We start from the raw sequence: 27564 nt of genomic DNA, 5'->3' as shown, positions 1-27564 counted from the left end.
CCCACTTTGCACTTTTGGGAAAAATACAAGCTTGCCGTTACTACGGCCTGGAAAACATCAACCGAGTTTCCTTCAAACTGGTCCCGAAACACTTTGAGGGACTCCTTCATTTATGGTGACCCTAAGCCAATTCTGACTATTGTCCGCTCGCTCTTACAATACGAATTTGTCTCCCTTTGAAAATTAATTGCAGTTGATTATTAAACGAATAATATTTTAGTTATTCAGTTTTTCTCTTAATATCTTTGAATCATTTTGATCCGAATGGTTTTCATACTCGGATCTAAGATTCTTCTTTTATTACGAATTCTCATTATTTCTAAAATCCGCATAAAAATCTCTTAACCCTTTTGAAATTTGTAATACTCTTTAACTTCAAATTCAGGTCTAACTATAATTTGTATAGTCAATATATTCAATATAAAACACACACAGCATTTGAATTTTCTTTGTTTGCTTTAATATTATCGCTATGAATAGTTAGTTTTGACTGACACATCTAACAAATAAATTGTACGGCATGGGGTTAAAACCCTCTTTATTTCTATAAACGGAAATGAAAATAATAAAATTTGTTTGAAATGGGGATCATGGCGACCAAACTTTTACCAAGTATAACTGGGGTTGAGAGGAAGCTTCGGTAAAAGTTTGAGCAAATTCGAAAAAACCACCCCTTTGGAAGGGGCGGAAAATTAGGGAGGGGGTTGGGGGTGTCGCAGGGGGTTGAGCCGGGCATTTTCGGAAAGACCGCAACTTAAAGAACCTGATTCTAGAAAAAAATTTCGGATTTTTTCTTTTTTTTGATCGAATTTAGAGCCTTTTTTGTCGGTTTTCCGACCCCCTAGCATTCAAGGGGTTGCCGATACCGCAAGGGGGTGGCAGGCAAAAATGGCACTCCCGGAGCATTGAGATAACCTATGGGCCCACCTATCCTCAAAATTTCAAAGTCCTACCTCAAACAGAACAGTAAAAAAAAAACGGCTAAAGAAAGTGGTGCGTTAATTTTGACCAGCAGTGTATACTCGGCCAAAAATAATTTCAGCCTAAGGCGGCTTTCAAAATAAACATTTTTTCAATGCCGTTAATCAGTCAAACTTCCATCGGCCAAATATTCGAGAATTTCAGTCATTTTTACTATAGATTGCTCACAGATAAAAATATATTAAGTCTGATCCATTGTTATCACTACCTTTATTTTTTCAAAAATTGGCTTTCAGACTAAACGGTTCATCATCTGCCATTTTTGAACGGAAACAACTGATACTGCAAACTTGATCAATTTTGTGTAATGCTGTTATTATTTATTAATTGTCCTCGAATATCATTGTTTTAAGACCAATGAGCTACTTTAAGAGCTATGAGTTCAGTGATTGTTATGATGTTGTGACAATTAGCAACATTTTTTACATTGGTGACGAAGTATTTTATTAAAAATTGATATTTGAGAAATTGCAATTCATATATGTGTGGTGCAGTGAATTCTCAATTTAAAACTATTTCTATCACGATATTGTGTATACCTATTTCGACCAAAAGATGTCTTTTGATACCACATGGCAGAAATAAGTATACTATATGCCAGAGGTGGCCAACCTGCGGCTCGCGAGCCACATGCGGCTCTTTGAAGGATTATTTGTGGCTCTCGATAAATGTACCCACGTTCCCTTTTCATTTTTGTGCTATTATATTTTAAAAAATTATTATCATTCCGTATGTGTTTCAAAATGTCTTTGAAATTACTGACGACAAATATGACAGACTAAGTGCAACGTTGTAACAAATTTCATTTCCGTCCAAGTTAAGAATGATATTACTCATCGAAAACTGCGCCATCCAAAATTGCGGCTCGCGAAACATTTCAAATTTTGAAAAATGGCTTGGACTATCAAGGAGCTTGGCCACCCCTACTATATGCACATTTTTAGATCCAGGATGAGCTGCAAGAAAATAATATCGCCGAATGAACTTAACAACTATGTATGAAACGTCAAAATATTAATTGTGGAGAAATAATTCAACTTAGAGAATAATTTTAAGTTATTTGAAAAGTGTTTTATGCCACCTCTTGATAGAGGTAACGTTAAAGATCTTTGGAAAATAATTGCAAAATTGCAAAAATAGCAGAAGATAGTAACGAAGTGCAATCATTGGTATATGTCAGGGGTCGGTAACCTTTTGAGTCGGAAGAGTCAAAAATTACAATTTACAAAATTTCCAAATTTTTAAAGAGCCACAAAATTTTTTCTTGCCAACAATAAATAGTACTCGCATAAATAAAGTTTTTTGATAAAAAAAACCTAATCTATTTATTCATATATAAGTAGTGTTTTTCACAACAAATTAGATAATATATACATGGCATTATTAGATAATTACTTATTATTTAAATAAAAAATTAAAACAATTAAACATTTACTTACACCACTAACAGTTGACGACAGCGACGACGCGTGTTACGGGGGAGGGATGCGGTGAAAAGCGAGTACAAGTTGTTGAGAGATAGAATCGGTGCCTAATCCTCGTTAATCGATTCAGAACGATTTTTAAATGTTTTTTTTTTTTTTGATAAAATAAATAATATTTGCGTATGGAACTAAAGAGCCGCAGCTTCACATCCAAAGAGCCGCATGTGGCTCGCGAGCCGCAAGTTGCCGACCCCTGGTGTATGTGATATGAAAACACGATTTTTTATCGATTCAACGACGGTCGATGTCAATGAAGACAGGTCTCCCTCGTCAGATTGCCGCCAAAATCTATACAGCATATTCACAATGTCTGAAGAATCCACACTTAAAATTTCAATTTAAAAATTTTCATTTCACCCCAAAATTGCAAAAATTTGACAGGTGTCTTTTGACACCTTTTGGCAGAAATAGTGTTAAATTTCGAAATTGTGAAAATGTAAAATTAGTAAACTAAAAAATAAGTTCGTTTGGAGATTTCCTCATTTTTACTCGATTTTAGGGAAAGATACAAACTTGCAGCGAGGAATTATTTTTATGACATTTGATGCTCCTCAATTACGGCTCAATCTCTTGGCTGTTCTCTTAAAGTGGGCTTGAAGGAACACTATCGCGGTTACACCAATTATCCAATGTAAGACCCATGGATTTTATCGTGTGGGGAATCTTGAAGTTTATTCGAGACCAATGTACTGAGACAGGCAACTGAGAGATCTACTTGTATCTGAAGCGCATCAAATGTTACTAGAGCAATATTTAGCCGTAATTAGACCAGTCACTGTTAGATGTATTGGTTAAATTGCTGCAAATGGTCAGTATTTAAAATAGTATCTTTATTAAATGAATAAACAACATGAATAAATACGAGACAAAATAAGTAATAATTTTACAGAAAATTATCATAAAAAAATAATTTTATTATTTTGAGAGTTTCTTCAGAATGAAGAAAAAACGAGCAAATCACTAAACCACTTTTTGTGTAAAATTTGTAATAATTCAACAATTAGATTGTAATCAATAACTGAGTAATTTTAATTTTAATAAATTAAATATAATAGAGTATTGTTATAAAAAGAAATTAATATTTTAATATATTTTAATTATTCCTTTGAAAAGGTAAAAATAAAAAATTAATATTAATTTTCTTTTTTAAAAGTGTTACGTTCCGAACAGGAATATTTTTCAAAATTTCCTTTGTATTTCTTACCGACTGGATGTGTGTCGATAATGCATATTGCATTCTGGGAACACCCTGATTGAACGCAGTAACGGTCTTTAATGTTATTAGATAGACTATCTTCTGGCGGCTAAACTAAGATTGTTAATATCGCACATTCCTTCCTTGCAATCAACGTGGTCCCATGGCCAAATTCTTAGATCGTTTTACTTCTGCGAACCGCTAAACATAAATGAAATTTGCACTCGTGGGGTCCGGTAACGTCAAGCGTTCTGAAATGTTCCTCAAGGACCCGCGATACAATATAGAATTGCAATAGAAATTGTCCTCATAACATTACAATATTATATGAATTGTCCATAAAATTACAATAGAGACTTGCATTATACCGGTATCGCAAATACTCATACGCCAATCAGTCCTACAATAGTTACGGTACCGAGCGCAATTAATTTTAATAATTGTAAAGACGAAATAGATAATGTTTGATTCCAAATTTATATAATATGTGCGGATTAACATTTTATACTGTATTGGTTGTGCATGTAAAAATTATTCAATAGCTAATTAATAATCCATAACTCAAGAGTAAAGGAAAGAACTACATAGAAAGAGAGAAAGATAAGGACTGGACAAGGGAGGTACGCACATCCACCACCACCTAATTAACGAATCACGGTCCCTTACGCATTGGCCTCGCAGCCTAATTCGTTAGGCGCATCTCAATGCAACGTAAACAATTTCGAACTAGGCCCACTCTGGTCTTCTTCGAGAGGTCCAAGTTGCGACACTCTTCGGCGTATAATCGCGAGGTGCGTGTCAGGAGTCCGTGAGGTGGTTTAGAGACGAGTTTGCTTTAGAATTTGTGAAACTGCAAAATTCGGGCAAAGACTCTAGCTTCACGTCAAAGTTTCGCGATAAATTTTCAATTCAATTTATTATTTTATTTTTCCATTCAATTATATTTTCTTTTATTTTCAATTTTAAAGTATAGTTTCATTTTTTATAGTTATTTTAATTTTGCAATAGGTCAGTTTTTAAAATTCTCATTGGTGAAGTGCTTAAATGTGTGTGTGTTTCTTCCTCCAGGAACCAGGCATAGTTGTCATTTCTCATTTTACAAGGGAGTAGATTAATTCTAAATTCATTCAAGTACAGACATTTCGGTGAGTTGTTTCCTTTATTTTTCCAGCTATTTTGTGAATTTTCCGGCAAGTATATCCAGTAGTTAATTATTTAACTTTGGGATCTCCCTTACTGGATTATCTTTTTATTTTGTATTTGAGAGATTGCTTATCCTTTCAAACCTTCGAATTGCGTATCTCGGATATTAACAATATTTTTGTTCCGTTCAGAATTTAACCTTTGTAACCCATATTATAGTGCACACGCTATCATTCTAATCATTATATATTTTACGAAATATAAACTTTTGCATATTTTAATTATTTGTGAATTACATTTCTTTTATTGCCTCCTTTTTATTCCATAAACTTTGCGATCTTATGAAAGGGCCCGTATGGGACTAGCGTATCTTCGGATCCACAAAACATTAAGTCCCGTTGCTAATTGATTTTGTTAGGGCATACAACTTCGCGGCTTTATACGCGCGTCTCCCGCACGTAACAACAGATTCAACTAAAAAATAAATTTTAATCTTTGATTAAGCAAATTCGAACTTATAGATTGATAAGTAATCGTCAATTCGAACAGCCCTCAATTAAAAGTAACATTTAATATTTTTTTTTTAATTAGTGGCGAATTAAATTGAAAACTGAATTAAATATTTCAATCTATGTTTCCTACCAGTTCTCGCAGTTTTTACATTTAAATTGGGAACATTTTGCATATCAAGTTAGCAAATAAATTTATGCCCTTTTTCCATTTGTTTTATTTCAATGTCATTTGAATTTCATTTTATCAAAATCAGAAAATTACTAGAAATATGAGAAAGTAGTCAAATTATGATATTATTATATTATTACTATACTATATCGTTACGTTAGGTCAAACGATCCTTATTAAAATATTTATGTTATTTATAATTATTTATATTATGTTATTATTATGTTAGTGATTTTTGTTGTTGTTTAAAGAATTATAAAAAATAATTTTATGGTAAAAAATTTTGTCAAGCAGATTTTGTAAGTCATGTGCAGTCTTTTTAGTAGAATTTTCAGTAACATAAAAGTAAATAGTAGATAAATCTCACGTAAAAATTATATTTTGGAGCTCAAGTTCATTTCAGATTCATGTTATTATACTTTCAACGCACTTTACATAATTATACGCAATAAACTTTCGTGATCTTAAAAATTGCGAGAAAAGTAGTTCTGTAACATTTTTATTCTTTCGTGCCATTTAATAATCATATAAAGCATTGTCTGTGCCTCTAAATTTGAAAGAAATATTAGGTCTACCAGAAAGTTCTGTCCGTTTTTAGAATAAAACAAAAGAATAAATTTTTCATACCTTGAATAAACTTTATTGAATAATGTATAACTGTTATCATTATTTATGACTTTTTGCCAGCGTGATGGTAATTTCTATATCCCATTTTTAAAAAATATCTTATCTCTAGAGGCCAAAAATTGAGCCAGTGCTTGCCTGATATATTCTTCGTTCTCGAATTTTTTGCCCTGCAAAAAATTTTGCAAGGACAGAAACAAGTGATAATTGAAAGGTGCTAGGTCCGGGGAGTATGGTGGATGCGACAGAATTTCCTAGCCTAACTTTGCGACTTTCTGACGAGTCCCCAAAGCAGCATGCGGCCTGGCATTGTCAGTATGATGTCCTTCCTATTGAACATCGCCGGCCTCTTTTCTTGGAGTGCTGTTTTTAATTTATCCAATTACTGACAGTACCTCTCTGAATTTAGCCTTTTGTTTGGTTTTAACAGCTCAAAATGTATTGGTCCTCGAATGTCCCACCATATACATAACATTTTCTTGTTCAGGCTCAACTTCGGTTTAGAGGTGGAGGGGCAGGTTTTCCGGGTTCACAATATGCCCTTTTCCTTATGATGTTTTCGTAGGTAATCCACTTTTCATCCCCAGTTACCATTCGATTTAAGACGGGCTCAATTTTTTTCCGAGCAAGCAGAAATGTGCATATGACGACTCGACTACCCAAATTCTTGTGATTTAATTCATGTGACACCCATCTTGAATATTTCCACACCAATCTTATCTTCCGAATATGGTCCGAAATGGTTTGCTGAGTAGAATTTAACCTTTCTACGATCTCCGATATATAAACATCGATGTTAAACATGTGCTTACGTGTCAAAAATTGTTGTCATAGAAACGGACAGAACTTTCCGGTAGACTTAATATTTAGATGTAAGATGATTCATTCTGCATTATATGACAAGTATTGAAAAAGTAGTAAGGGCATGATATCACAATTTACTTATTTTTTTAACCATTTTTTATCGGAAAATAAAATTCTTTTTATATAGTTTCCAGTTCAGAATACGGTTTTAAAATTCTAGTGCTTTGAAATATTTGAATAGTTTGAACACTTTGAATATTTAAATATTCACGCAGATATTCCAGTATCCAGGGAATACGGGTAGAAATGAAATCGACCGTCGAAATCTTACTTGTCAGATTGTCGGTCCGCGGGGTATACCAAAATTGGAGGTAAGAGAGCACGTAGTGGTACATCGGTTATCTCAGTTTTCCTTCGGCATTACTCAGATAATCACGTGACATGTTTGATAGTCGAAATTATAGATTTATATGATCAAAATGTCAAAATGCAAAAAGAGGATGACAGCGGTTATTATAGAAAGATTAGATTAGGTTAGGACTGAAGGTTAGTATGTAAATTATAAATGATTAGGTAAAAAAAAGAAAAAGACTTGAAAATCTTCTATGTTTTAAAAAAATAATATATATTAAATCCTCTGTATATCATGTGATTTATATAACAACATAAATAAAAGAATAAGACTATATATAATACATAAATTGTTTATTTATAATATTTACATATGAAATTTACTAATCTTAATATTTATATACTACTAATATAGTAATCTTAATGTTCACATATTACTAATGTAGTAATCTTGATATTCATATTTCCTTTTTTTAACCGTTCAGTTTTTGTTCCTTTTACGATTTGAACAACAAAGTATGATGTAGGTTTCAGTCAATTTCAGTCACTTCTCGAAAAACATTCTCTTCAATTTACTTCTAACAGAGTTTACGCAAAAAGGACGCCTACGATGTTCCTTGATGCTCCTGATGCTGCCCACACGTCGGTATTTAGCCAATGCGAGCCGAATGCATACGAACTCAATCGATTTACCACTACTGAGCTTCCGTTGCTTCCTTTTCAATCTTAACCTAACTGCCAAATTTTTATTTTTGATATTTTTGGTGTATTAGGGTAATGTAATCAAATTTAGGTCAAGTTAGGTTTCACTAGTATATTAAAAAACATAGTAATTTTTAAAAATTTTAATTAAAAAATAAAAACTTTTATTTCCTAAAAGTACGTTGCTGTATAAAAATATGTTATTTATTCTATCAACTAAATGAATGTGTCAATATGCTCAAACATGACTACGTTAGAAAAGGGAAAAAAAAGAACAAACAGTTCACTAAAAATATGAGCATCAAAAGATAATTTTATCACGTGAATTCATATATCAAATATTTTTATAAAAACTTAAAACAAGAAATAATTTTAAAAGCAAAATATAAAGGTTTACCGAATATACATTTTATTTAATATAATCGCAAGTGATAAAAAAAATACAAATCCCCATTTGGGTATCGCGGTAGCAAATGGGTTAAGGGTTTCATCACTCAAAGTAGTACATATCTTCTTCACCGTGTATACAGTAGAGGTGCCATAAATAACAACACGCAAGAGAGATTGCCGTATCCCGAATATTCTGATAATCGAATTTGGTTTACAGCTTCAGTGCGAACGCGTGGTTGGAGATACAGCCGCATCTCGTGGTCGAGATTCGTGGCAGTTCCCAAATCGCGCGTATCGCGAAAGAGGGACGCACCTGTATGTCGCTTGGCGCGCAGCTGCGACCTTCGACGCCCTTGTGCTGGCGGTCGTGCAGCGCGGCGCTCGTCCTCATCATTTTTACGCCGAACGTACGCACGGCCACGCGGAGCTCCGAATCGCTCGCATATTCGCGCTTGCTTACGACGCAAATCGTACGTCCGTCGTTTCCCAACGAGTTCCCGCGTGAAAAACGTTGTGCTTTCGTCCGTGGGCACCGGTACTTCCGCCCAAGGGCCCTGGGTGATAGCTTGGGTCCTCGCGAGTGCACCTCGGTCTTCGGTTCCCTGGAAGGGGCAGTAGCGAAAGGATCGGTTGACGGAAAGTCGGTGAGTGTCGCGCAATCTGCACGCGTTCACTTGCACGCTTCTTTACCCTCTCTCGCGCAAAAGCTTTTCTTTCTTTCGTGCACTACGAGCTTCCTTGTAAGTTCTCATTGTTACCGTTTGTCGGTACAGAACAATATAATGCTGTATTCAGGAGATGTCCACATGGGAGAATGTCAAATACGTGTCATTCGCATTGCCGCTTTTATAATTTATTATGAACTGTCAACTGAGAAGATGTAAATTCTACGTCCTTTTGTACAAATTTGTACATATTATGAATCAAGGGAAAAAATATGGCGTCGATGTAAACATCTGTTTTCTTCAGTTGTTAAGGTTTTCTAACCTCTGTTTATTTTATTCATTAAGAGCGTTTATGATGTGTAGGATAGTGTATAAATTTTATGGGAACACTTTGTACTCATTTACGCTGTTGCGTATTGGTTCAAATATTTAAATTAAGAAGGCAGAATAAAAAGAATTAGCAAGAGCACGCTGTCAACAGCACTCGTGAGGAATTCTGGCGCGGATTATTTTACTGTTTCGTTCTTTGCTTGGCACTGAAGAATTGGAGTAAAGAGCGGAAGATAATACTGATTGTCATGATTGGCATTTCTTAAATCTTATCAATTATCGGTGATAGAAAATATTAGTATTCGAGTTTATTTAGTTTATTTTTAAATTAGTATTAAAAAGGCAACAGTGAACTGATTTAGTGGATGATTTATTTTAGGGAATTTAGTAGTACATGTTACAAATTTATGTCACAAAGATATGTTTCTATATTAAGAGCATATTGCATCTTTTTTTGACAATTTTAAATTCACAAAAGTGAAAAGAAATGATCGTTTAGTCTAGATTTTAAATACTTCAGTAAGTAAATATGATGGAATGTATAGGTTAACTTCTATACAATTATTAATGTATATATTTATAAATGGATAGTATGCAACTATACTAAATAATATCTAGTTCATTTAAAATCACTACAAGAGAAATAATTAACAAAAATTATAAAGTTGTCTGTTTTTAAAAAATTCTAGTTATATTAATATAAATAACTTATGTTTATTAGTTTGCAATAATAATGTAAATTACTTTATGTTTGTTTGTAATAGTACTATAATTAATTCACATTTATTAGTTTGTAATAATACTATATCTAATTATTTATTAGTTTGTAATAACAAAATAAACATTCAAGTACCAGTTTTTATTCTTAAAAATTGATTATTTGTAACTACAGTAGATAAGTTCATTTAAAATCATTGTAATTGTTGGATAACACAAAATTTATTATGTTCTTCAATTATCCTAATCTTAATAACATAAATAACATATAACGTTAGAAATTAATAAAGTTTTTATGCAACATTTCGCAACTGTATCATTTAAATACAATAAACTTTGCATTGTTAAATATTTGTATTAAGACAATTTCTTATTTTAAATTGAATTGTGTACTAAAATAACATTTCTATTTTACATTAAATTAATTGTGTACCATCTTAAAATCTATTACACCATGTATGAATGAAAAAATATGTCACGTTGTACCTTTGTAAGAGTGGACTTATAAATAGCGATTAAAGAAACGCGCACGTGATTAAATCAACGTATGTCTGTTTTCGCGTGCACTATTACCTTAACATTATGCAATGATTATTTTCGTGAGTGGAATTTAAAAATTATTTATATTGAAACAATTCGCCCACAGCATATGCAGCTGCTTATCAATGGTTTTTAAAATGGATGAATCATCTCGTGTTTACGTTACTTTCGCGTATTCCGCTATATAAAGCAACGAATTCTTGCATTTTCTTCTCATATTTGATTACATTTGCATTCCGCTCAAAATCAACAATGTGTGTCTCGTTCAGAATCACGGGAGAACAGAGAAGTTACAATTGTTAGTCCGACTGTTTTCGATAACTTGTCTAATCGCTCGTACCATTTGCACTCAGATTTGTCGTCCTTTTCAACGCAAAAATTACTTGCATTCTTTCTTTTGTTTATTAAATCTTCAGTGTAGAAATTCGAACGAGTAATTAATAATAATTTAAAGTTTCTGTTATTGTAAATCATCAAAACTTCATACAAACATTTTTTACGATCATGGACTAAATCATATTTCTGTTTTAATTTAATTTTAATTTTAATTCTGTTTTATTATAGCGAGATTTATTGATAAACATTTTACAGTGTTAATAAATAGAATTTTTTGTTGTTAAAGCATTTCTTATATTTCGTATTGTTTTATGAATTTAAAAGATTTTTTTAAGGATACAGACATTTCGACCCACTTTCCAATCGAAGTGGAAGAAATGTAATAGATTGCTTCAGATTCGTATCGCGTTTCTTTTACTAGATGTGAATGTACTTACATATTGCGTTTCGATACAAGAGCTTTCTCAAATACCAAACAAATTAATGAAACTGATAGTAGGAAATGTAATGTGACATTCTTATTCTACTGGTTTCCAAGCGTTCTTTCATGATGCAAGTTATAATGTTGATTATTGCGCAATCAGATTGAGATTTTTAGTCGGTCAGTATTTATAAAGTTTTGATTTAAAATCATTAAAAAGTCCTTTATTATTAATTTTTAGTTCTTTTTTTTGAACGTTCAGTTTTCATATTTTAGGGTGAATAGTTAGCATAATCGTTAAGATTGTACTTGTTGATATTGTGATATTATACATATAGTAATAATTTATAGTGGTAAATAATAATTTATTAATTAGAAATAATTTATTTATTTCATATATTGAGATAAATTAATATAATCGATTTTATGTATTAAAGTAAATTAATACGAAAGTATATTAATACTTTGAGATCAATTCATTAGACTTATTTTATATATCCAGATGATTTAACATAATTTGTTTTATGTATTATGATAAATTAATATAATTTATTTTATGCATTAGGATCAATTAACATGATTTATTTTATGCATTATTAAATAAAAGTTCATAACAATATATATCGTATTCAGCGTAAGTTCATCTATAAATGGCTATGCATATTTACTTCATTTTTCTAACCAGAATTTGTTAACTCACAATTTTAGTTTCTATGTCGTAATATTTAATTACAAGATAGTTTATCAACTATTTCGTCTATTATTGAGTTTCTAATTTCAGCCATGAATAAAATAAAATAAACTAATATATCTTTTATAAGATAAAATATATAATTGGTATAATAATAACAATCTAATAATATTATTTAATGTTATTAATTGGAAAGTACTAATCATTATTCATATATATAAAAGTTTCTTAATATAGCTCCTAATTAACCACATGATGATATAAGGTTCAATTAAGTTTTCATTGCAAGTACTTTCAGTAAGTTCAGTTGCTACTTTTGTCAGAACATTGTTGATTTTGCAACTTTGGCTAACAAGCGGCAACATTGTTGATCTTTGCAATTTGTGTCACGTGGTAACATTGTTGACTTTTGCAACTTTTGTTAACGCACTGCAACATTGCTAACTTTGGCAATTTGTGTAAAATGGTAACATTGTTGCCTTCTGAAATTTTTGTCAATACACTGCAACATTCTTTGCAAATTTTGTAGCATTGTAATTCTTGTAACATTGTAACATTGTTGACTTTCACAATTTTTGTCAATGCACTGCAACATTGTTAACTTTTGCAATTTTTGTAAAATGGTAACATTGTTGACTTTTGCAATTTTTGTTAATATACTGCAAAATTCTTTGCAAATTTTGTAGCATTGTAATTCTTGTAACATTGTAACATTGTTAACTTTCACAACTTTTGTCAATGCACTGCAACATTGTTAATTTTTGCAATTTGTGTAAAATGGTAACATTGTTGCCTTCTGAAATTTTTGTCAATAGACTGCAAAATTCTTTGCAGATTTTGTAGCATTGTAATTCTTGTAATATTGTAAAATTGTTGCCTTTCACAATTTCTGTCAATGCACTGCAACATTGTTAATTTTTGCAATTTGTGTAAAATAGTAACATTGTTGACTTTCACAATTTTTGTTAATACACTGCAAAATTCTTTGCAGATTTTGTAGCATTGTAATTCTTGTAACATTGTAACATTGTTGACTTTCACAATTTCTGTCAATGCACTGCAACATTGTTAATTTTTGCAATTTGTGTAAAATAGTAACATTGTTGACTTTCACAATTTTTGTCAATACACTGCAAAATTCTTTGCAGATTTTGTAGCATTGTAATTCTTGTAACATTGTAACATTGTTGACTTTCACAATTTTTGTCAATGTACTGCAACATTGTTAACTTTTGCAATTTTTGTAAAATGGTAATATTGTTGACTTTTGCAGTTTTTGTCAATATACTGCAATATTCTTTGCAAATTTTGTAGCATTGTAATTCTTGTAATATTGTATCATTGTGGACCTTTGCAACATTTGTCACATTGTAACGTTGTTGATCTTTGCAACTTTTTTAACGTCGTCATTTTTGTAGTATTATAACATTGTTCATTTTTGCAACTTTTGTAACATTGTAACATAATCGATATGTACAGCTTTTGCAAGGTTGTAATTTTTGTAACATTGTTAAACTTTGCAACTTTGTAACTTTGCAATATTGTTGACTTTTGTAACTTTGTAACATTGTAACATTGTTGAGGTTTGAAACTTTTGTAACGTCGTAAGTTTTGCAACATTGTTAACACATTATAACATTCTTGACAATTCAAACGTCGTTTTAATAATTAAAATAATGGAAATGGCGAAATCTAAAGAATTGTTCATAGCTTTATTAGTAATTATCTTAGCAGCAGACACCACCACCGCAATAAGCAGTATCATATTAATAACTTACATGATTTTATATTTCAATAGTTGTAAGAATTATATTTTAATAGTTGATTCGTTGACGAGTGTAATATGGCGAATATTACAATATTCATTTGCAAGAATTTTTGTATGAAATTGCGCGAAACGAAGCAACAGGTAAACGCGTTCCAGTACACATGTTTAAATATAGAAGAGGACAAACCGATGATCGATTTGTTTCTGGTATAAGCGGAAATGTGCTCCCCCGTGCTGATATCACTCTATCGACTAACTATTAACGCGTATATTCGTTGTTCTTTCATCGTGTTATAGCACGTACCGACCGCGTGTTGTTCCTCCATCACGCTATGTGTGTACACTTCGATCGTTTAAGTAACTGAAGATAGTATTGTTACCGCTATTCTCGTTCCGATTACCCATCGATATTTTCTAAACTCAACAGATCGCTGTGCTCGTAGCAGATGTTCAAGCGAGTTGTTGATAAATCGATTATTCCTATAATATATTCTAAAACGTTGTTTCTGAAAACCTTTTCCCTTCTAAAGGCATTGTTTTCTTGGTAGTCTATAAGCTTTTAGTGTTTACATTTTCCAGAATAAAATTAAATTCTACGTAGAATGCTTGTATTTTCACATTTTCTTCTGTGATAAAATGTATAAAATGTAAAAATATTTCTGGTTGAAAATGGCAGGTAACAAAAATATATTATCTTTTCATTAGAAACGTATGTTTTCAATTAATATTGTTTTCGTCTCTTTAATCTTCAGATATTATCTTGTCTGACTTATTCAAAATTTATTTTTTATTTGCTTGCAACGATTTCTGATGAAATTATAATTGTTCAAATTTTGTTAAAACAAATGTAACAGATAATACATTCTCATAGTATTAATTTTGCATTTTACTATATTTAGTAAACCGCAATGTCCGCATTTAATTTAATTCTACTCGATTAATTGTAGTTAGAGCGCACTAGTTATTAGTCATATAAATTATTAACTAAATAATTATATAAACGTCAATTAATAAACACATCAAAATAAATATTCTAATATTCTACATAATTTAAACATTTTATTATAATTTTATTACAAGTCTAAATTATTTCAAATTATAAATTAAAATTTTAATTTATGACCATCTATTTTATAATTAAAATTAAAGATTACACATATTCGCTTCAGTTTATCTATTAAGAATATTGAAATTTCTTATCAGGTTTATTTTAAATAATTTTAATTTAACCTTAATTAACTAATTATTAAATAATTTTAAAAATTTGATCATTTAATAAATTTTAACTTTATAATTTCATAAAAGAAATATTTATTGTGTACTTAATACGGTTTATCAGATTTTAACTTCCGCTAGTACAGTTACTTTACGGCACGAAAAATAATTTGCAGTTAATTATATTTACTGTAAAATTCCGATTTATCCGTGGATCTATAGATCTCCCTCGATAATCGACAATTAGCGTAGTTTTCTAGGGATTAATAAACTGGTTGTAAAGTAAGGCCCGTATAATGTTTCTCGCGTGTGTTTTGCGGCGGGTTTTGAAAAAAATGCAATTGATGTTCAGCCACGAATGAGCGGTTAATTTACTTCAACGTCGGCGTTCACAGCCTGACCATTCATTAACTCTCTAACGAGAATCTCGTATCAAAATGGTTACGGTGTAAACTTACAAATTTTCCCAAATGGCGATTATGCGTGGGAAACTACATCTTCACATAATGTCTGAAACTTTAATACTGTATATTATCCAAAGATTGAGGTTATAAAGTGGTGTCAACAGTTTTTTATATAATAATCTTATGCGGAGGTTTTATACAGGGTGTTTTATCTAACTTGAACATGCTTCTATTTTTTCTATTATAGAACATACTTTTATTTTTTTTTATTGCAGAACATACTGTTACCATTTTTCATTGTAAAACACACTGTTATCATTTTTTATGGTAAAACTTACTGCTATGTCTTTTAGAGAAAATTTACAGAAATATTTTGTTCAAAGAGGCAAACATTGTAATGGTCAAAAAATTTTTCTTAAAATATTTGTCCATGTTTTCGAAGTTATCGAAGCATTAAATAGGACAATATATTTTCATTTTTTTGTATTAATTCCATCACTATGGTGCAATATTATAACCTTCACGTGACTTAGAGATTAAATAATTCACGAAAAGTACGCAACAAATGGACAGAGTGAACTAATAGAAAAATTAATGCAGTAGATTTTAGTGTTGTAAGTTCAAAATGATATCGAGTAGCTTTGGAATCTCTAAACGATTGGTGAACGAGTGTCTGGTTTCCTATAACTTGTCCATTGACATAAGCTATTTTTGTACGTACATTCACATTGAACGAATGAATTTCGTTCATTCATGTTGAACGAATGAATTACGTTCATTCATCGCTCCATTCTTTCTTGCCGAAAAAATTATAAGGCAAAGGATTAATCGTATCCCAGAGAATCTTAAGATAAAATCTGATAAACGTCTAGGCTATCATCTTAAGCACTTGTTAAAGTAAAATTTTCTCTGTCCATTTTATTATTAGTTATTTCACTCTGTTCATCAGTTGCCTACTTTTCAGGAATTTTTTATAGTCAAGGTTATGTGAAGGTCACAGTATTGTAGGTCGTTGAAATCGTCTTGATCGCAACTGTTATATCATGGTGATGAAAATATGTTTTAAGACTTCGATGTCCTTGAAATCTTGCACAAAATGACCCCGAGAAAATTTCTTAAGGATCACATTCACTCCTCCAAAATAATGTTTCTCTACAATAAAAAATAAGTACAATATTTATGTTCACGTATAAAATAATATAAATAATTAACGAAATTATTAGACAAGTTCGGTGTTGAAAAAAATGTTATGTATTGTGTCAAATTATTGTCACAGATGAAAACAATTAACAATTGTTTTTATTTCGTAATTCATTAATTGTGGATATAAGTTGGAAGATTAAGATAACATTTGCGAAACTAACTTAATTATTAATTAATATATGTAGAATAATTTTAATAGGTAAAATGATTATTGTAGTTTATTTAATAATGAAATTAACTCAATGAAAGACAAATAGAATCTCAATATTACGAATTACAAATTTCACCGCCTTGCTCTCTTAATTTGAGCACTTCGCTTTGCTCCGAAAACATTCGATCAAAAAGACAATCTTTATATCAATCTTTACTACATGCAAATTTCATTTATACCATGCACAAGCTTCATTCATATCATGCACCCATGCCACTCATACAATTACATAGTACACACACACACCACATATATTTTTTAAGAACCAGTCAATCATCACCTTGGTCATAAATAATTATTAAAGTGAAATTGTATTCTTTTTGTGATATGTAAGGTCATCAAGTTCCGTAAACATAAATGCTACGTGTATGTCATCATAATTTTTAGTGTAAAGTAAATATTTTTATCCACAGATAGTTATTTCCAGTTGTATTATAGTTTCATTGTAATTTCTGTTACTTTATCTTGACTATTTTGGTTTTATATAAATGGTTTTTTCCATTGTACATTGTAAAAGTACATCTGAAATAAAATGAAAAGTAATAACATTTACTGTTTTCGTCAAAATTTTATTGGAGTTGATTTGCAATAGCATCTAAACTTGTAGTATTATTTGTATTTTGAAATTCTCAGAAGGTTAACTATGCCAGAAAGACACTTTAGAATCATAATATTTAATATGTATAGCATAGAAATATTTACTGCATGTATATTTTTAATTATAATAAAAGAACGTTATTTAAAGTTTTCTTATACTACAAAACGATTGGAATGAAACGAAAAATGGAGACAATTTGCAGTGCAATTTTAGAAAAGTCTCAGAAAAACTGATATTTAATAACTTATCTTAAAACTTTGAAAGTATTTTCAACAAACTTAACTGATTATTCTGACGGCAGTTAACTAAATAGTTATTTTTACTAGATATGTATTATGTGTTTAATAAAATTATTAATATTAACAACTGTTTAAAAAATGATCTATCTATCATAAGTAAAGATGTTTCTCACAAAATTGTGAACTAGTTTCAGTATATATTGGGATATCATCTAAACATAGGTGACATGACAAATGTGTTAATACACTATAATTTAAATGAAATATACTAAAAAGTTTATGTTAAAATAAATATTAGAAATATTTGTAGTGGAAGAGTTCAATATTGCGATTTTCAGCTGCTGAAAATGTAGCACATGCCACATTAAGTTTCACATGTTATCTTTAGTAGAATATTCGGGAATCCTGATAACAAATTCGTTAAGATATAATGAAACTATCGATCCATTTTTAACAGCAGGTCGAGCACAGGTGATTAATATGAAAGGGGTTCTCCGTTTCAAGTCACCTTTGGTGATAAGTAAAATTATTTTTTTTCAGTACTAGTTGACTAATTTTGCATAATTCCATATGGATAAGAATAGCAAAAAATTTCTTATTTTAAATATTTATAATAGGTTACTATTTACTGTATGACATATTATAATTTAGTTAGTTGGTCATTTATCAAAAATCTAGGTGTGAGACGCGAAAGATTACGAAATTCTATTTACAATTAGTGTTGGATATTGTTTGAATAAAACTTTATTTGTTATTTGTATGAAAAGTTGTTGTCTGTTATTGGTAATTTATTATTTTGTAATAGAGTCTTTTGGTGAGGAAATATTTAAGTTATTTGTATTATTATGTTAATATGTTAATGTGTTAATATGTTAATATGTTAATATGTTAATATGTTAATATATTAATGTGTTAATGTGTTAATGTGTTAATATGATATCTCACTCTTGTTTGTAACTAAACAGTGTTTGACTAGATCTATAAGAATTTTCAATTTTATAAATTATTTTTCAGCGTTTTTTACAGAAAAACACTGTTACTATATTTATGATGTCTCTTGTCACTTTCAAACAAAAATTTGTACAAAAATACTGCCATAGAATCGTATAAAATCTCCAGAAGCTTAAAGAATCATACTATTTACATAAAAAATATTGCAAAGAGTAGATTAAATAATTTTTTTGTGAAACCTATCTTTAGAAATCACAGCAAATATTGATTGTACTTGTTCTTGATTAAACGCAACATGGACGCTGCACAATAATATGTAATAAGTTCTTCTGGTGTGGCTGCTTAGTAGCTAAACGAGGTCAACTCGATTCTTTTTTTTAATGAGATAGTGCATTAACTTCCTTTTTTTTATGAGGGGAACTTCCCAAGTGTTACCCGCGCTCATGTATGAAACTTTGCTACTTTGCAGAGAACATCCGACTGAACACCCGCAAATCAAATTTTAGAGACGAATGACTATTTGTTTAAAAGATATTAACAGTTAAATGTAGCTACTCTTTAACACTATTTCTACCAAGAGGAATCAAAAGACACCTTTCAAATTTTAACTCAAAATTATTTTCTAAGTTGAATCATTTCTCCACAATTAATTTTTCGACTTTTCATACAATAGTTGTTACATTCGGCGATATCATTTTCTTGCAGCTAATCCTAGATCTAAAAATGTGCATATGGAATACTTATTCCTACCATGAGGTGTCTTTTGACACCTTAAGAATTTCATGACAAAGCCTAATTTTAAATCATTTTATATATAAATGTCAACACCATTTTGCAGCATCATATCACTTATAATCAGATTAGAGAATCCCGATTTCAGTTGCATCGGAAAATACAGGAGCTGCGACATAACTTTGATATTCGCTTATTTCCCGCCATGTTGCATTTTAGTGTACACCGCTATATTTATATTTTGTAGATTCATAAATTAAGCTAGAATTCACAACCTGATTAAATGATCTCTAATAAAAACACATCAATGTATCAATAAATATATTCCTCAAATTATCGATATTTGATAATTTAAAATCCCAGTTTTGGCTGATAATCTGAAATTTTGATAGTTTTGACAGTTTTGCAATACAAAGACTCTTTGATTTCTCTGTAGACATCTTCAGATGCAACAAATCAAGAGACACGCGCGAGTGGTCTACTCTCGCTTATTCTAGCAGCGCGAGATATAAATGTAGCGACAAATCTCTATCATTATATTTACATATTTATTTTTATTCAAAATTCCATCAGCAAGTGCAATTTCAATCCACCTCGTGACATATCTCATCACGTCATCTCTGATCCGTCACAAATTTAGTTATTGGCGTCGATCATTCTTTGACGTCATGGTCGAGTTCGGGGATTTTGTTGCAAATGAACTATGATGTGGTGGTTATGAAATTAAGGAAGAGGGTTAAGTCATCATTTTCCATGTTTTGTAATTATTAAAAGAATCGACCTCTAAAAACCGGCTGTATTAATGAATTTTTATTATGAATTCTGTTGTTTTTTTCATTTTTATATAAAAGAATTGATCTATTAGAATAATATTTCTTTTTAACCCCTTCGCTTCAGCTGTCCAGTCCGCCGAAGTACTGTAACTGAACGGAAGTGCGCGCCGTGAATATGTGCAGTACGCATTGTTGCTGTATATACGTTTTCCTGAGTCTTAAATGACTATTTTGCTGAATAAAGCAATCTTTGCTACAATATAATGAGTATAATTTAGATCTTTGATATGAAAACATTTATAACGTACAATTATAACTTCTATAACTTATAAACATTTATAACTTACAAAGCTATAGTATTTTACAATATTTATTATATTTACAATATTTTAATTATGAATTAATTATGATGCGCAAACAAGTTAATATATTAATATGAAATGATTAATAGTATAAGCACGCTTAATTTTGTTAAGCGACACTCGTACCCACAAGTCATATTGTGCGCGCCGCTTATAAGCGACGCTCGTACCCACAGGTCATATTGTGCGCGCCGCTTATAAGCGGCGCTCGAAGCGAAAGGGTTAATATGTGTGCATAATTGATCAAAAATAAATAGTAATTTAGTAATTTTATTTGCAGCAAACCTAATCGATTGTTTTGTCAATATTTATATGCTTTTATTACATATACCTGAAAGTATTTAATACAATTATTTATCATTGAATAAGTAAAAATGAAACGAGTGAGTAGTACGTTTGTAGTATTAGTATACAAGTATATTTTTGTGAATCACCTAAAATGTGTGTCACAGCAATCAACTTGTTAAGATGATTGTATCATAACAATCTTTATTATTCAAATTGTTTAAAATTTGAATAGTTGTTACTAACAATTATATCTGAAGGATAGTAATATTTCGGAAGGAAACCTACACTCAACTAATTGCAACTAATTTAAAATAGTATTTAACATGAAAAAGAGAAAAAAACGTAAACAACAAACGTTGTTGGAAGTATTGAGCGCCTTTAATAAGTTGGCAATTGACAGCAATGTGCACCCTGTTGATTTGCACAACTTATTAAACATACTTTTTTATTTTATTATTTTTATACTACTTTTTTATTTTATTATTTACTAGTACATTTTTAATTATAATGCAAGAGTGTTATTTTAAAACTTCTTTAAAAACTGAAGATTTATAGAGGAATTTAATGTTTTTCATACTCATAGATTATAAAGCTAGAATACAACCAGAATACGTGTTATATAATAGAAAATTAAATATAAATAAATAAATAAAAGAAAATTATTTATTGTACAGTTTCAGAAATAACTGTCTTTTCTTCAATAATTTGTATTCGACGTGTAACAGTAAAAATATTTACTGTTTGCCAATTTTGTACAACTAAGGAGATTTACTCACTTTGTTCACAAAAAATTCTTTACAAAATTGTTCATTACAACTATTTCATGTATAAAATTTATCAGTGTCTGAATTTTTGAAATTGACTCTGTCTAATCATGTTAAAAGTTAATTTCATGACACTGAAAATTACAATTACAATTTAATATTACAACTACAATTTAATATTAGATATACAATTTAACATTAAAAATACAATTTATCATTAGAAATGTAATTTAACATTAGAAGTAAAATTTAACAATAGAAATTCTTTTTTTGTAAGTGTTTCAAAGGCTGAGGTATTTAAAAAAAGGAAATATAGTCCTTAAAGTCTTGTCCATAAAGTAACCCCTTTAATATTAGTTATGTATACAGGATGTGCCAAAAGTGTGATAACGTTTTAACATTTCGAAAAGTATGCATGATATGAAAAAATATTTCAGATAGAAATTATATATGAAGGTTTATACTGTACTCTTATCCATTTGACCTTGCGATGACCTTTAACAGTCCCGTGGAGGTCATGTTTAAATGTTTGAATGGAATGGCTTATCTTTTTTATATGAACTGAATTTTTGAGATATTTTAAATCAGAAAATGAGATGTTTCATAACAGAATTTTGATGCTTGATTTTTCTGACGTGGTAACGATACTTTTTTTAAATGGAATTTTGCACAGAATCAATTTTTATGCAAACACAAAGAGTGGAATCATAAAAAACAATGTGTAATATTATAAAAAAATAACGTGCTAACACACGTTACATACATATATAATTTTCTTTGAGCACTGTGTAAAAGAGTATTAAAGTATAATGTTAAAAGAAATCAGCATTTCGCGAAATATTTCAAATTTTTGTATGAAATCTCTTATTTTTCAATTTTAAATATCTTACAGGTTATTTATGTTTTTAATGCTATACTTTACTGTTTTTAGCCTGAATATTTAGAAAGATTAATCCACACGAAAAAAGATATGCTATTCCATTTAAAAATTAAAATATGACCTCAAGAGGTTCTATCATAGCAAAATAAAATAGACAAAAGTGTAGTATATACTGTTATTTCTGTTACGAACAATTTCACACGAAGGTTGTTTGATTTAATGAACGAAACACAAAGAAATATCTTAACATTTTTTTTTAATTATTATGTGCAGCGATATCAAAATAAGTTTCTTTTTTTAAATGGAACTTTAGTTACTAAACAAATAGTTCCCTTAAACCGAATGTATATGTGTTTTATATGAATATATTTATAGAATTTGATACAATCTTTTTATAATAAGGGTATCGTGTTGGAATTTAATACATTATATTTTTCCGAATAAAGGTATTTACTTACCTGTTTTACGATTGAGGAGATACAGAGATATGCGAACGAAGTATTACACGCGGTTCACTCCGAAATTCCAGATGTTTCCAATTAAATGGGGTAGGAGTATTGATTATTTGGTGCGTAGCAGATTATTTTGAAACAGCTTCCTAAAAAAGGCTCTTTCACTTCCGTGATCAATTCCTTAAAGAATTCTATATAAACATTATGCAGTACTAAGATATTATATTAAAAAAAGATATTATATTATATTTAAAAAAGAATCAACAGTTCGTGAAATATTTGAACCTCAATAGACGAAGATTTTAATCCTTCAATTCGATTGAAGTCTCAAAATCTTTGTTTCATCTATATCGAATACTATCTAATTATGCAAAAGAAGTTAAAGACAAAATAGTGCTCCAAAACGAGGTTTAATTTCTAATTTTTACATAATTCGATCCTTTCACAATTGTATAAAGCATCATTCTTTCCTTACAATTTGTTCCAATTTTGTTTGTAAATTTTTGGTATTATCAACATAATCCTTTTTAGTATTTATCAGTTTGGTAGATATTTAGAATAATGCCATCTCGAATTTCAATCACCTTGAATTGTGTTGTCAAGGTGCATTTTTCAAAATAATGGCAATTATGTATCTCCAATTTAGAATTTAGTATGTGCTCCATTTAGCACTTGATTGTATTAAGCTCATAGAGAAGTAGTAACCTCACATGAATACAGCTAACTTTGTAACTAAAAAGTTTGAAGGTTGATATCTGACAAGAGCAAAAATACCTACAAGTGCTAAGGGTTAACAATGTTATAGGTACTTGGTGTATTTTAGAATAGAAGGGGGTGTGAGTATAAGTGCATGTTAAATATTCTGTTTCAGACCTCTTTTAGAGGTTCGATAAAAATTTTGACTTCAATTTAAGCGACCTTATATTTAGTAGATGCTGGATTTTTTGTGTGTTTAGGATTTTAAATAAGAAAGATGGAATTACGAAATATTAAATCAGTATATTTTCTAGTATAATATAGTGTTCGGCCCACGTTTGAGTGACCAATTTTTATTGTGAGGGACATATTATTGTTATAATGAATATAGTTATTGTCACAATGAAATAAAATTTTAGTAAATATTTAGAATGGAGCCATCTCCGACTTCGATTACCTTGAAATATGTTGTCAGATGCGTTCTACAAAATAATGGCAATTATGTATCCCTTGAATGAAAGTCTAAATGAATACATGACTAATATGTGCTGCATTTAGCATTTGACTGTATTAAGCTCATACCTACATATACTATCCGTTCATTAACCCCACATGTGTTTTCGTAGTACCTAAAAAAGTCCGTCCCAAAGGGGTTTTGGTTTATTGTCGCCGTAGGGTTGTGGGGTTTGAGGGGACGAAGCCCTCCAAAACAATACAGAAGACTAGTTGTGGTTTATTCACTCTTCGAAATATTGGCAGTAAAACGTTTATTTTTTCAAATACCTCGAAGACTAAAAGAGACCGACCATCATATGTATAGGAAATTGTTCAGAATGATGACCTTGACAACATATTTCAAAGTGATCGAAATTAGTGGTGGCCTTTATTCTAAATATTTACCATCAATTTTTATTCTTGCTGAGATAATTATGAAACTAGGAATATGTTCTGCCTTTGTCTTAATCATTCCATCAGTATTACTATGCGCTTAATATTGCATCCACAAACATCATTATTGTATACTGTATTTTAAGTAAATATGACTCAATTTGAAGAAAGTTATTCCAATAACAAGAAAATGAATGCGCCATTTTGGTAAAAAATATAATTTGGGTGGCCTCGTTTTCCCCCAAGCAGTCACCGTAAAATTTACTGCACACCAAACGATCCTTCGCCAAGCGTGAATGACTTTAAACCACAGGTCATTGTACGAGTCTTAAAATACTTTGTTAGAAGGTGGGTAAAAAAATAATGTTTATATTTAAGAAAACAAAGCTGACCTTCGTATATCTTCTACGTCACCACCACAAAAAGACTAACGTCACATTTTTTCTTCCTTGAAATTAAGTTTATAGTAACTGCTTCTACTATGGGACACCTGACTCTAAAAGCTTTTAAAAAATAGAAAGACGTTCTTCTTTCAATGAAACTAATCTTGAAACTAAACAAAATTAATAGATATTCGTATGTGAATGGTTAAGTGTGCAAAAATTTAGGTATCTGGAAATTATGATAAACATATAAAAGTAAAAATAGTATATTGTAAAAATGGTATCTAATATAGAACATGTACTTTTAAAATTTATTCGATATGATACTACCCTTCTTCATTTTTTGTTAAGCACATTTCCCACACATGAATGAGCTGAACGCATTTTTCTTAATTGCTACTACTATAATATACTTACAATTAGAATAGTTAAAATACAACTTATAATAGTATTTACAAAGACAAATTTAATTTGTAATATTTATTTAAAGAGCATGTGTTCAGTATGGAACATTACTCACGTACCTCACACAACGTATTCCGTATTGCGTACATAAGGTGAAGTGGGGTAAGTTCGTAAACGGGCCAAGTGTGAATACAAGTTATTTTTATTACAATATGAGCGAAATTTCTCCATTTAGTATGTTTGTTTCCTCGTTTTGTTTCACTATATCCCCTTTTATATTTCAGCTAAGAGTACTTGTTTGCAGTGTAGAGTATTTGCATAATGCAGTAAAAAGAATTTTATAGCAGATTTGTTAATAATTCTGTTCTTGCCCCATTGCACATGAAATAAAGTTTCAAAGTATTTAACTTCAAGTTACGCTGTTACCCCATTTTCGGGGAAAGTGCAGAGTAGTTGACATTTTAAACAATTTCCTAACAAAATCAAAATGTACAAGGAAAATTAAGGTGCTAGTTAATATTAATTAAATAGTAATAATTGTGCAAAGCGTTCGATATTGACAGCGTTAAGTATTTACATAGCAGACTGAAAATACTTACGTTTAAATACCGACTTTACAAACACCAGTCTGCACTTACTCCACTTCACCTTATTTTGACAGGAAACAAAAAGAAAATTAATTGAGTGACGAACTACATTAGAACAAAAATAAAGACGTTTAATGATACAAAAAATATTTGATAATTCACCTTTACTAAGAAGTTTAATTCTGTAACTTGCTTTTAGAAAACCTTCAAGCACTATAAAACACAATGCTTAGCATCCAACGACGCACTTTCAGCTGACGCTCAAATGTTAATATCATCGTTTTTTCTTTGCAGCGAAATATTTCGGTTACTGACAGAGTTTGCTCCTTAGTTACTGAAATATTGCGCTGTTGCATGCTGGCTACAGTTACCCTACGGATTCTCCGCCATTGTTAAAATCAGTCGAGTTGTTCAAGTGTTTTAAATGTCCCAGTTTGTGTACAGTTAAAGGAATTCGAAGTCATCTACAGTTTGTCGCATATGTTCGCGGACTCTTACATAATGATAACTGCAGATATAATTCCTTATAATATTTGCTGAACCAAAATATTTACTTCTACGTTGTTGCTTGACGTAATTAATAACAAACTGAAAAATTCGTGCGCAGTATGTAATAATAAAATTATTAAAAAAAAGAATGCTGATAGCGAACTCGATAGTAATAACAATAACAATAATAATGATAATTTTTAGTTAAGAACGTTTCCCTGACCTCGCTCTGTTTGGGTATGCGATAAAACAATTTACAAATATTATCGGAATACCGAGTAACATTAAATCATACGTTTAAACAATTTTCCACGATTATTTAAAAAGTCAGATAAATGTATAAGGTGGTCCAATAAAATGTGTACAATTTTTATAATTATATAATTTTATAGATAAAACGAATTGAGTTGACGTTACGTTGACAATTTTGTAATTACAAATGTTCAAAATCAATGTCACAGTTATGTAATGTTTTTATCATTTTTATGGTTAATATTTGTGCGATCATCAAGAATTCTTATATCGCAATGTCAGGGTAAATCTTTTTAAGCACTTTTGTGTTTTTTAGGACATTAATGGAAATTCTATATTTTAGTAATAACTAGATATTTTGAGTGAATAGTTGTTTATTATAAAACTACGCTGTACAACGCTCAGTTTGTAACCTCATGTCCAGATTTATTAATGATGTGTAACTTGAAGGTCTACGGAGATGAAACCTTACTGAAAATAAGGTGACCAACTTTTTTGCAATGACAAGGACAAATATATTGAACATAAAAGAAATATTTTACTGATTGCGACAATAATACACAGTAATATGTTAATAAAAACATTTATGACATTTCATATGGTAATTATGCTTACATGTCTGTTAATTATTATTTAAATGAGTATTTTTCTATTGAGTGAATATTTCTGTCAATGTATCATCTCCTAACAATATATTGGAAATATCTGCACAAGAAAAATCTTTCATAATGAATTTTACAGTTAATGTAGCTGAAGAATCAACATTCAATCTCGACTTCTCGCTTGTCGAAAAACCTTAGCAATTGAAAGAACTCTTTTGAGTGATGTTTTAGTTTCAAGGTAACACAACGTAAATTGAGCAAGTATAAATAAATTTCAAATTGTCAAATACAAATACAAATCACTTGTAATAGATTGGTTTCGATCGAGTGCGGAAATTGAGAGATTAATCTTTAACACTATTTTGAC

General features: G+C 30.2%; 1 protein-coding gene and 1 long non-coding RNA gene across 5 annotated transcripts in view; one reads left to right on the top strand and one right to left on the bottom strand.

Moving 5' to 3' along the window:
- Gbs-76A (Glycogen binding subunit 76A) overlaps positions 1 to 27564 on the top strand; it is a 226150-nt gene that overhangs the window by 22054 nt on the left and 176532 nt on the right. Inside the window, exon 1 of one of the 4 annotated variants that reach the window (XM_076530047.1) lies at positions 8489 to 8999. The exons of the other annotated variants lie outside the window; for them this stretch is intronic. Within the exon in view, the coding sequence (XP_076386162.1) occupies positions 8673 to 8999 (327 nt within the window). The 5' untranslated portion in view covers positions 8489 to 8672. Of the gene's footprint in view, positions 1 to 8488; positions 9000 to 27564 lie in introns of those variants that run through there. 4 annotated transcript variants of the gene reach the window in all.
- Positions 25105 to 26553, bottom strand: LOC143264160 (uncharacterized). Its single transcript, XR_013037689.1, has 3 exons — positions 26017 to 26553; positions 25867 to 25915; positions 25105 to 25740 (listed from the first exon to the last, which is right to left on the bottom strand). It is a non-coding gene; the product is annotated as an uncharacterized LOC143264160 (long non-coding RNA).

Source organism: Megachile rotundata, chromosome 3 (assembly GCF_050947335.1).
Source record: "Megachile rotundata isolate GNS110a chromosome 3, iyMegRotu1, whole genome shotgun sequence".
NCBI classification, from domain to species: domain Eukaryota; kingdom Metazoa; phylum Arthropoda; class Insecta; order Hymenoptera; family Megachilidae; genus Megachile; species Megachile rotundata.
Note: the sequence above shows the minus strand (reverse complement) of the source record. Positions and strands in the feature narration are given on the sequence as shown.